The 11,132-nt window shown below is 42.3% G+C and overlaps 2 protein-coding genes across 2 annotated transcripts; one reads left to right on the top strand and one right to left on the bottom strand.

The window, feature by feature from the left end:
- The first annotated feature begins 3,703 nt into the window (after nucleotides 1-3,703).
- On the top strand, nucleotides 3,704-4,702 carry LOC113408569 (olfactory receptor 6B1-like). Its single transcript, XM_026661894.1, has one exon. It carries the CDS (start codon nucleotides 3,704-3,706, stop codon nucleotides 4,700-4,702), a length of 999 nt encoding a protein of 332 aa, XP_026517679.1.
- Nucleotides 4,703-9,948: 5,246 nt separating this feature from the next.
- Nucleotides 9,949-10,905, bottom strand: LOC113408568 (olfactory receptor 12-like). The gene has a single exon (XM_026661893.2). It carries the CDS (start codon nucleotides 10,903-10,905, stop codon nucleotides 9,949-9,951), a length of 957 nt encoding a protein of 318 aa, XP_026517678.2.
- Between the last annotated feature and the right edge of the window lie 227 nt (nucleotides 10,906-11,132).

Genomic DNA, 11,132 nt, shown 5'->3' with positions numbered 1-11,132 from the left:
GCAAATAAAGACTCATCTTCTATACAAACTTGGCCTTTAAGGCCAGGGTTTTCAAAGACAGCTTAAAAGATATATATGTACTCTCTTTTCAAGTCAATGGGAGCTGGGCACTTAATTCACGTAAGTGTTTTGAAAACCCCAGGTTAAATATGTTTGATTTGAGAGCGTTTTCCTGATCTCAGTTGCACTATTATAAAAATGAGTAGGGGTATAGAACGGCTTCCGTATGAGGAGAGATTAATAAGATTGGAACTTTTCAGCTTGGAAAAGAGATGACTAAGGGGAGATATGATTGACGTCTATAAAATCATGAATGGTATAGAGAAAGTAAATAAGGAAGTGTTATTTTCTCCTTCTCATAACACAAGAACTAGGGGTCACCAAATGAAATTAATAGGCAGCAGGTTTAAAACAAATAAAAGGAAGTATTTCTTCACACAACACACAGTCAACCAGTGGAACTTTTTTCCAGAGGATGTTGTGAAGGCCAAGACTATAGCAAGGTTCAAAAAAGAACCAGATAAATTCATGGAGGATAGGTCCATCAATGGCTATTAGCCAGGATGGGCAGGGATGGGGTCCCTAGCCTCTGTTTGCCAGAAGCTGGGAATGGGCGACAGGGGATGGATCACTTGATGATTACCTGCTCTGTTCATTCTCTCTGGGCACCTGGCATTGGCCACTGTCAGAAGACAGGATACTTGGCTAGATGGACCTTTGGTGTGACCCAGTATGGCCATTCTTATGTTCTTATGTAAATCTGAAGTGATTCCTTTGATTTCAATGGATTTAAGGTTAAAGAAGGATGCCTAATTCCCATTGGAAACCAATGGGATTTTGTCTATGTATTTCACTTAAGTTCTTTTGCAAATCTCATATTTACTTCTTGTTTCTGTTCGTGTAATGAAGATGAGAATATAGCCCTCTATTTTATGTCGGGGGGGGGGACTTGATAGCTGCTTTCAACTACCTGAAAGGGGGTTCCAAAGAGGATGGATCTAGACTGTTCTCAGAACAAGGAGTAATGGTCTCAAGTTGCAGTTGGGGAGGTTTAGGTTGGATATTAGGAAAAACTTTTTCACTAGGAGGGTGGTGAAGCTCTGGAATGGGTTACCTAGGGAGGTGGTGGAATCTCCTTCCTTAGAGGTTTTTAAGGTCAGGCTTGACAAAGCCCTGGCTGGGATGATTTAGTTGGGAATTGGTCCTGCTTTGATCAGGGGGTTGGACTAGATGACCTCCTAAGGTCCCTTCCAACCCTGATATTCTATGATTCTATGAGTTCTGAGGGAGATATTCAAAAGCATCTAAGATATTTAGGGACACAAGTCTCATTCACTTTTAGTGGCACTTCTGCTCCCAAATCCCTTAGTTTCTTTTAAACACCTCCCCACCTAGTTTTGTATTATGAATCACATGTCACATCTAAATATTATTATATTTTAACCTATTGCACTTTCTGTGAGATTAAATGAATGTGACACTAGTGCAATTGGAAATTAATGGCTAGTAACACTAAATAATAATAAACAGATATGATTTGAAATTAACATCAAATGTTGACCATTATTATTATTTTGCTTCACCTTTTTGTAATTTGTGTTTTCCTCTACTAAGTTTCAAAATTTACATGCAAATACTGATCCTGCAAAGATAGCATGGTGAATTTTATGCACATGAGTTGTTCTGTGGAAAGTAATGGAGCTACTCATGTGTTTAAAGTTAAGTGCTTGCTTCAGTCTTTGCAAAACTGGGACATAAAAATGACCAACTTTGTTTTGGCCATGAATTGAATGCAACACTAGTAGCACTCAAAGCTAAAAATCCAATGTCTCTCTCTGTCCTTCCCTCCTTCCTTCTTCCACTTGTGATGATGACTTTCTATTGACCTTTCTGGACCCCAGATTGAATATGATAGTAGCAGGCTATAAAGTGAACATCCAAAAGTGAACTATCTTCTTCTTCTTGATATAATAGAAATATTTTTTTAATACTGGTCCCTGAAAGCCATGCTGTGCAATGGGTGTGGCAATTAGATCAAGTAATCCACCATTGTGTAGTCTCTCTCATACAACCAATGAAATTATTGCACACAAATTAGCTGTAAAGTAAGGGTGGTAATTGGTTGACTTACCTATGATATCACAACCTTCTAGGATGCTTGCCATGGAATGTATTCCTGCCTTACTGTAGCTGTCCACTGCAGAGGTGTAATTTGTAACGTCAGAATGGCTGAGAACTTAAAAATAGGATGGCAGGGAACCACAAGTCCAAGTGATGTTTGAAGCTGGTGATATTCTGAACAAAAAGAGCCCTCCTCCATGCTTGGGGTTCTTTCCACCACTTTACACTGACTCAATAGACACTCTAGGCTTCAAAATGACACACAGACAGGTGACATATCTGGAATCTTATTAGAGAGATAGTATCATTTGTGACATGAATTAACATCAAATATGACCCATCCTGTTATTAATTATTCCATTCTATAAAGCTCTTTATGAAGGTAGGTTTATTATCACTACATGATGGATGGGGAAACTGAGGAATTGAACAGTGAGGTGAATTGATCAATAACTCAGTGGCAGGACTAGGAATAGACCTCAGGAAGCTTGATTCTTAATCCAGTAATATACCTCTTATTACCTTACACATAAAGTGTATCCATTCCTTTTCCCTCTGTGGTGAAAGTTGTTAGCATTATTCTTGATCTGCCACATTGTAATTGAGATCTGATTTTTTTCTTCATTGCCTTTAAGTAGGCAGATTCCTACTGATATCCTGATGCATCCTAACATATCTGATCCTTTTTCTGACCCACTGCTGCAGATTGAACACAGGCCTTCACTGGACTTTCCTATAACAATGTCCAGGCCTTTGTTCTGACTGGTAGCAGGTAATTGAAGATGCAGGAATGTGTGCAAATAGCTCCAGGGTGCACAAACCCTTTCCACTGGTAAACAAGAGGTCTCCTCTGCCATTGTGCATTCTGCAATTCCCTGCAGGGACTTTGTGCCCTCTTAAAGACAATGGGAAAGATTTTCAAATGTGCCAAAGCACATATGAGAGGAGGGATGGTCCAGTAGTTATGGGGCTAGTTGGGGACTTGAGAAACCCTGGGATCCATTCCTGCTCTGCCACCAACTGTCTGTGCCTAAATAACTTAGGTCCTTTTGTAAATTCCACTAGAAGCCTATCTGCATCTGTAGGCATCTCAAGTAACTTTGAAAATCTGGTCATCTGTCCATTCTCCATCTGTAAAATGGGCATAATAGAATGGCCCAACCTCATGTGGGTGTTGTGAGGGTAACTACATGCAAGTGCTCACATACTACAGTGAAGGTGGCCATACAAGAATCTTCGATAGAAGTTGAACTGATTTTCAATAGGACTTGCCCTCCTAAATCCCTTAGGTGCATTTTAAAATCTCCCCCATGTAGCTTTGAGTTAAGGATGGTTGAGTTGTTAGAGTAATATTGAGTGAGATCTTCTATTGGGGCAAATTGGTGTAGCACCGGCAGTCACCGTCTGAGAATCTGGGCCATAGTTCCCACAATGGTGAGGCGTTCAAAAACTAGAGTATGGGTCTAATAATGAGGAATATCAAAGTAAAGTGCTGAAGTGAAAGATCTCAAGAAAACAGGCATCTATCATTTCAACCACTTATTTCTGTCTATTTCTGACTCTGCAGACTGTCAAGGGCCCCATGGAGCAGGAGAACAACACCAGTGTCCAGGAGTTCATTCTGCTGGGATTCCCGACAATCTTGGAGCTACAGATACTGCTCTTTGTGATATTCCTGGTGGCCTATGTGCTGACCCTCCTGGAGAATATGGTCATCATTGCCTTGATCCAGACAAACCATCACCTCCACAAGCCCATGTATTTCTTCCTCAGTCACCTCTCCTTCCTGGAAGCCTGGTACATCTCAGTCACCATCCCCAAACTGCTGGTGAATTTCCTGGTGGAGAACAAGAGCATCTCCTTTGTGGGATGCATGACCCAACTCTACTTCTTCAGCTCCCTCTTATGCACTGAGTGTGTCCTGCTGGCTTCCATGGCCTACGACCGCTATGTGGCCATCTGCAACCCACTGCATTACCCGGCCATCATGACCCACCGGTTCTGCCTGCAGCTGGCAGCTGTCTCCTGGGTAAGTGGCTTCTCCATCTCCATGGTCAAGGTGTCCTTCATTTCGCAACTGACGTTTTGCAGACCGGGGATCATCAACCATTTCTTCTGCGACATCTCCCCGGTGCTGAACCTGGCCTGCACCGACATGTCACTAGCGGAGAGGGTAGACTTTGTGCTAGCCTTGATCATCCTGATGGTCCCGCTCTCTGTGACCATTGTCTCCTACCTGTGCATCATTGCCACCATCCTGCACCTCCCCACTGTCCAGGGGAGGAAAAAAGCCTTCTCCACTTGCGCCTCCCACCTCACTGTGGTCATCATCTTCTTCTCAACCTCCCTCTTCATGTACGCCCGGCCCAAGAAGATCCACCCTTTTGACTTGAACAAGGTGGTGTCGGTCGTGTACACTATTGTCACCCCCATGATTAACCCCTTCATCTACTGCCTGAGGAACCAAGAAGTGAAGGGGGCACTAAGGAAAACTTTCTGTGGTGCGAGTGCTGTCCACCAGGCCTCTGTGACAGACATAGCCCTCCAAAGGGTCAGAAAGTTTCATGCTGGTGGACCATGAGCAGCATGCTGCTTATGGCATGTAAGGCCAGAATGTATAGAGACCCTTTTTATTGATACAAGCTGAGAGCTGAAAAGACTGAGAGAACCAGATGTCTCTCTTCAGGAGCATCAATAAATAATCTCCTTTCTGTTCTGTATATCCAGACTCTGTCTGTTCTCTACCCACAGGGAACGCTAGCGAGACCAGGGAAAAGACATGGCTGAGGGGGGAAATTTCAATAAGGATTGGAAGATCCCTGGAATTCAAGAGGTATTCAAACCTGGTGTTCCAATTCCCATCAGTCTCTGGTGTCTATCATCTGGAGAGGTTGGGAAATTGGAACACAGACTGTTCAGTCAGTTCCCCCAAGAGAATGGGTAGGAGAGCACTCTGCTGGTACAAGGCAGGAGAGAGCACTGTAATGACCCACAAGGACAATGATTCTTCATGAGCCCTAAGGAAGCTAAAAGATCATTTCCATTTTCTGTGGGCCAAGTCTTGGGGACATTCGTTATTTTGTACTTATGCAAATTCCACTGTAGCTGTCTTGAATAACAGCTGAATAAAAATTGAGTTAGGAGTTGTGTACCTTTCTAGTCAGCATGGATTTCATTCCAGAAGGCAATTTAAAAAAGCCAGCCATTGATATTTTACATTGAAAATTTCAGTTGTAAGAATACCACATTCTCTGATACGAAAATGGCTAGAATGAATAATTTTGACCAGGTCTAATGGCTGAACAGTTAGGGTTCATAGATGTTGTAAAGATGGAGTACATGGAAAAAATATCATGGAAGTAGCATAGGTAAATAGACCACTGACACAGTTAGACTTTATTGTTAAGGAAAGTGGTTCTTTGATCCTGTGGTCCACCTAGCACTCCCGCTAATCAACACTATTCCTACTACAAAAAGTAACAGAGGGTCCTGTGGCACCTTTAAGACTAACAGAAGTATTGGGAGCATAAGCTTTCGTGGGTAAGAACCTCACTTCTTCAGATGCAAGTAATGGAAATCTCCAGAGGCAGGTATAAATCAGTATGGAGATAACGAGGTTAGTTCAATCAGGGAGGGTGAGGTGCTCTGCTAGCAGTTGAGGTGTGAACACCTCACCCTTCCTAACACGGCTACCCCTCTGATACTTGATTCCTACTTTTTCTCCAGCAAATCTCAATACACACACACACAATCTCTTCTCTGCACCATGTGCAGCTACATTTTGTCTTACTCCTTCCCAGCTACTACACAGCCCCTTTGGCTGGTGATTCTTACCCACATGCTCATGGTCTAACTGATTGCCATATTTGGGGATGGGAAAGAATTTCCCCTGGGTCAGATTGGCAGAGACCACGGGGGATTTTCACTTACCTTTGTAGCATTGGGCATGGGTCTGGTTTGAACTAATGTAAGTGGTGAATCCTCTGTAACTTGAAGTCTTTAAATCAAGATTTGAGGACTTGTGTAGCTCAGCCAGATGCTCTCGGCCTGCTACAAGAGTGGATGGGTGAGGGTCTGTGGCCCATAATGTATACAAGGTCAGACTAAGTGATCATGATGATCCCTTCTGCCCGTGGAGTCTATAAGGCTATTTTTATGTTCCCCATATGTAAATTTCCCTGTGATTAGATGTGTGGATAAGTTTATTTTAATCCTTTTTTTATAACTATTTTTGTGTCATCCTGGACCCTTAAAGAAGGTTTGTGAACCAGACCGCGTGATTACAGCAGAGGTACTCATGATTAAAGATCTCTTTCTTAAAAACTGGTTCCCCCCCCCCATGAAAACTTTGGGGAACCCCAAGCTCAGAGGATTGGTATAAAGAGCTTTGCATCTTTATGGTCATTTTCTTGAATCCAGCAGAGATTGGTAGCATTAATTGTGCTACTAAGCTGTAAGATGTTGAGGAGTTTGGTCTCTGTGGGAAAAAAAATAGGATTGTACATTTGAGTATAGAAATGTGATGAAATTCAGACTTCTGGGGAAACATTTTTTTTTAATCTTAATTCTCTTTGTCCTTGAGTGTCCATTATTTTGGGGAAATTCTAAGGCCTGTGTTAAAAAGGCGGTCAAACTAGCTGATCACAATGACTTTGGGATCTAAGAATCTATGACTGTGTGCATTTTATTCAGGGCTGGATAAACAGATAGGCACCGTAGGCCTATGCCAAGGGTCCAAACTCCTGGAGTCATGTGATTACATCAGAATATCAGCTTTATGTTTGTTTGCTTGTCTGTTTGTTTTTTGTTTTTATTTCCTAGCCCCTTGTGCTGGAAATGCTTAGAAAAATAACCTCATTGTAACCAGTGCTGCAGCCTCTGCAGAGAAACTGGAACAATAGGTCTGAGAATGGGGAATGTGTCCCTGGTATACCAGACACAGTGCCGTCTTTCTGCATCTACAGAGAACCTGAGTGAATAGTTCGGAGAGGGAGAACTGCCCTGTATCTCTCAATGGGATGTTATCTCCAAGTCACACTGGTTTGAGAGCCCCACTGTTAGAGGGATTTCCCTTCACCCCCTCCCTTAGTTCTTGTCATGCAGACAGAAAGCAGAAGACCAGAGGTCCAAAGTGCAGGCAATGGGATGTTTATTTGGTTAGTTTCAAGCAAGCATATCCATAGCTCTGATGCTGCAGAGCCTTTACCAGTGTCCCTGTTCCCTATTCCCACCTCTTCTTTCTTAGCAGGCCCAAATATTCCTGCAGTGCATGCCCACAGTCCCACCCCTTACAACTTATGGTCAAGTTCCATTTTGGAGAGTCATGAATTTGTGGTCTTGGTACCACCTCTTTTGTATCCCATGGGAGGGGCAAGGAATGAGGTTGTGTACTGGCCAAGACCAGGCTTTTCTTTGGATTTTAGTGTTTCTTATGACTCCCCGCAACCCTCTTGCCTCTCCTAACTGGTTGATTGACCCTGGCTTGAGAAAGGAGCCAGGCAACCTTACAGTGTATGCTTGTATATTATCCTCCCACCATACCCCGTAACACTATAAACTCTATCTCTTATCTCTTCTCATTATAGTAAGAAACCCATCTGGCTGAGCAGAAGCAACACACAGTGTCTTTGTTTTTTGTTCATACATATTAGTAAGGATATAAGAGTATCAAAAGTCAAACCCAAAATTCTATCTCAGGCTAACAAACAGGCCTATATACTAACACCCACCAACACCATCCTGTGTGTGGCAGGAGAGGAACCATGTTGGTTCAGCCAGACAGCAATGGATGATATGTTTTGCAGCCAGGAAAAACCAGCCTGTAGGGGAGAAAATAGGCATGAGGCACCTGGACTACAATTCCCAGGATGCACCATGGCAGCATAGGTGGACATGGGTGAATGTTTAGCTGTCTTGAAATGAAAAGTTTCGGTTTGACTTGACAAACCAAAATAGTTTTATCTGATTTTCCCAAGAGAAAATCAGAAGGACAAAAATCAGCAAAATCTAAATTTTCTGACATAAAAATTTGATTTTGCAGAAATCACATTTCCTGTTGAATAAATATTTGCATTGAAAAGTCCTAACCAGCTTTACTCACAACCAAAGATGGTTTCCACTAACTTAAATGGCAGAGGCTAGGACTGGGATTTTCTAAGTTACCCAAGGGGGCTAGGTGCCCATTTCAATGGGAAATGGGCACTTAAATCCCATTGGCTCCTTTGAAAATTCCTGCTGGCACTGTGTCTGGTATAACAGGGACAAGTCCTCCCCATTCTCAGACCTATTGATCCAGTTCCTCTGCAGATGTCCAGACCCTGTTCCACATGCAGCTGGTTGCTCTTCTCAAACTACGTCTCCCTGGGGCTACCAACACAGAAACTCCTGACTTCCCAATCTCCTTCCTCATCCCCGGAGTCCCAGCTCCACATCCCCTCTGCCACTGCAATAGAGTAGCCCTAGAAGGAGGCAGGAGACAGGAAGCAGGACATGGATGGGGATGTTAAGTGAAGCCAATGCACATTCTACTAGTGTGTTAATGGAGACACTAATAGAGGTCATAGTGCAATGGCCCCTGGAGATTAACTCCTGGTAGGATGTGAATCCCACCCATCAGCCAACCCTGCCAAGCAGCAGTAAAGGTAGGAATTCACTTACTGAAAACAGACAAATTCATCTCTATACTTAGATTTATTTTTCAGATGATACATTCTGAATTCAATAAATTAGAATTGCAGATTAATAACCTGGGATTTCCATGGTAAATCTGCATAGTAAATTTGATCTGGCAAGACATAATGCACCAAAATCTCTCCTGAAGTCAAGGTGATGTTATCCTCAAAGAGTGCTGCAGCATTGGGCTCAAAGTGTAGTTTTCCTTTCACAACCAAATCAAAAAGGGAAATGTTATTAGTTGTTTATTTGCATGTGGCTACTAGTGGATTTACACCTGCATCAGTGAATGCTCCTGGTTTACACAAATATGGGTGAGATTTGAATCAAAATCACTTGCTTTATTGAGCTGTGTTTCAGACCTGACATAGGAGTACTATATATAGGTGATGCAGGTTAACATGGGCTCTATCAGTTTCCTTGCCAGTTCACACATTGATCATCATCACCAAACAGCTACCCCACCTAGGCATCAGTGATAACTCAAGGGCCAGACCTTGAGCTGGTGTAGATACACAGAGATCAGATTAGCTAAGCAAATTTACATTACCTAACAATTTGGATGGAGGTCATTCCTATTGTAAGTATATGTAAACATGCAAATATATAGAGAGATACTTTATTGTCTTAAATATGTTGTATGTTCAGTGTTCTGGAAAATTATAGAAACAAAGGAATTGCTATGCAGAAGAATCCTGTCTGCAATGGTGGCCAGTATCAGCTGTTTCAAAGACGGGTGAATTGAATGATAAATCATGGAGAAAATTTATTCCTAACTCAGACAGGCATTAGCTGACTAATATCCCAAAGCATGAAGCCCTATACATATCAAAGCCATTTTAAAATTCTGAAAATATATCCAAAGGACATATATCTAAATAATATCCAGTACCAATGAGTTCCACAGGTCAACTAGTCAGGTAAGTAGAGAGGGAAGCAGAAAGAGCAATAGATAGACATACAGAAAAAAGGATAGATAGATAGATAGATAGATAGATAGATAGATAGATAGATAGATACTGTGGATCCCAAAGATTTTTTTATACTTGCCCCCAAACTAATCCCAATAAAAAATAAACATTTGCTCAAAATGTGTTGTTGTATTGCACTATACTTTGACCCAATTGGTTTCATCTGTATGTTCAAAGACAATGTTCATTTTTTCAAACATTTCTTGCTCATAGTCCTTCTCAAAGCATCTTTCACATCCTTGTTCCTGAGGCTGTAGATGAAAGGATTCAACATGGGAGCAAAAAGGGTATAAAAGATGGACACTACTTTCCTTGGATACAGAAAAGCTAGCCGAGTGGGCTGGGCATACATCAAAGCAGTGGACACGTAAAATAAAGTCAAAACCACCAGGTGGGAAGTGCAGGTGGAGAAGGCTCTGTGTCTGCCCTCAGCAGAATGAATCCTGAGGATGGTGGAGATGATATAGACATAGGAGAGCAGCGTAATCAGTGCAGTGCTCACTATAATGAGGCCACATAAGGTAAAGATCACAATGTTATTGACAAATGTGTCACTGCAGGACAGACTAATTAGGGGAGGGCCGTCACAGAAGAAATGATCCATCTCATTAGACCCACAAAAGTCTAGCGTAAAGGTGAAGCCAGTTTGCACCATGGAGTTCACACAGCCACAGATATAGGATCCCACCACCAGCCAAATACAAACCCACTTGGACATGGTGATGGGATACCGGAGCGGGTTGCGGATGGCGGAGTATCGATCGTATGCCATTGCTGCCAGGAGGAACCCTTCAGTGGTGAGGAAGAAAGTGACAAAGAAGAATTGGGTGGCACATCCATTGTAGGAAATGGCTTTGCTCCCTAATAGGAAGCTCACCATGGCTCTGGGGGCAATGGAGGAGGAGTTGCCGAGATCTAAGAGTGACAAGTTCATGAGGAAGAAGTACATGGGGCTGTGAAGCTGAGAATCAATTCCAATGATGAGGACCAGGATGGTGTTTCCCAGCACGGTTATTATGTAAATCACCAGGAACATCACAAAGGGGAACATCTCCATCCACAGACCTCTTCCAAACCCCAATAGGATGAATTCTGTCTCTGCTGTGTGGTTCCCCTCTCTTACTGGCTCAGTAGCTGACATTTCCTTTAGAAAATAGAACAAGATAAAAGTTAAAAAAGAGTCAAATATAAAAGATATGTTGAAGTTTCTCCTAAGATCTCTTGAAATCAATGGGGGTTAGTCACCTAGATGCTTTGCAAAATCCCACTAGGTGCCTAAATACCTTTAAAAATTTGGCCTCAGGGTTTTTCTTTTTTCTTTATTTTTTTTGAAGATTTTACTTTGAATCCCAAATTAATTAATTAAAG

The sequence above is a fragment of the Terrapene carolina genome, unplaced genomic scaffold (assembly GCF_002925995.2).
Source record: "Terrapene carolina triunguis isolate 2854851 unplaced genomic scaffold, T_m_triunguis-2.0 Scaffold19027, whole genome shotgun sequence".
Taxonomy (NCBI): domain Eukaryota; kingdom Metazoa; phylum Chordata; order Testudines; family Emydidae; genus Terrapene; species Terrapene triunguis.
The sequence above is the reverse complement of the archived record's forward strand: the minus strand, read 5'-3'. Positions and strand labels throughout refer to the sequence as shown.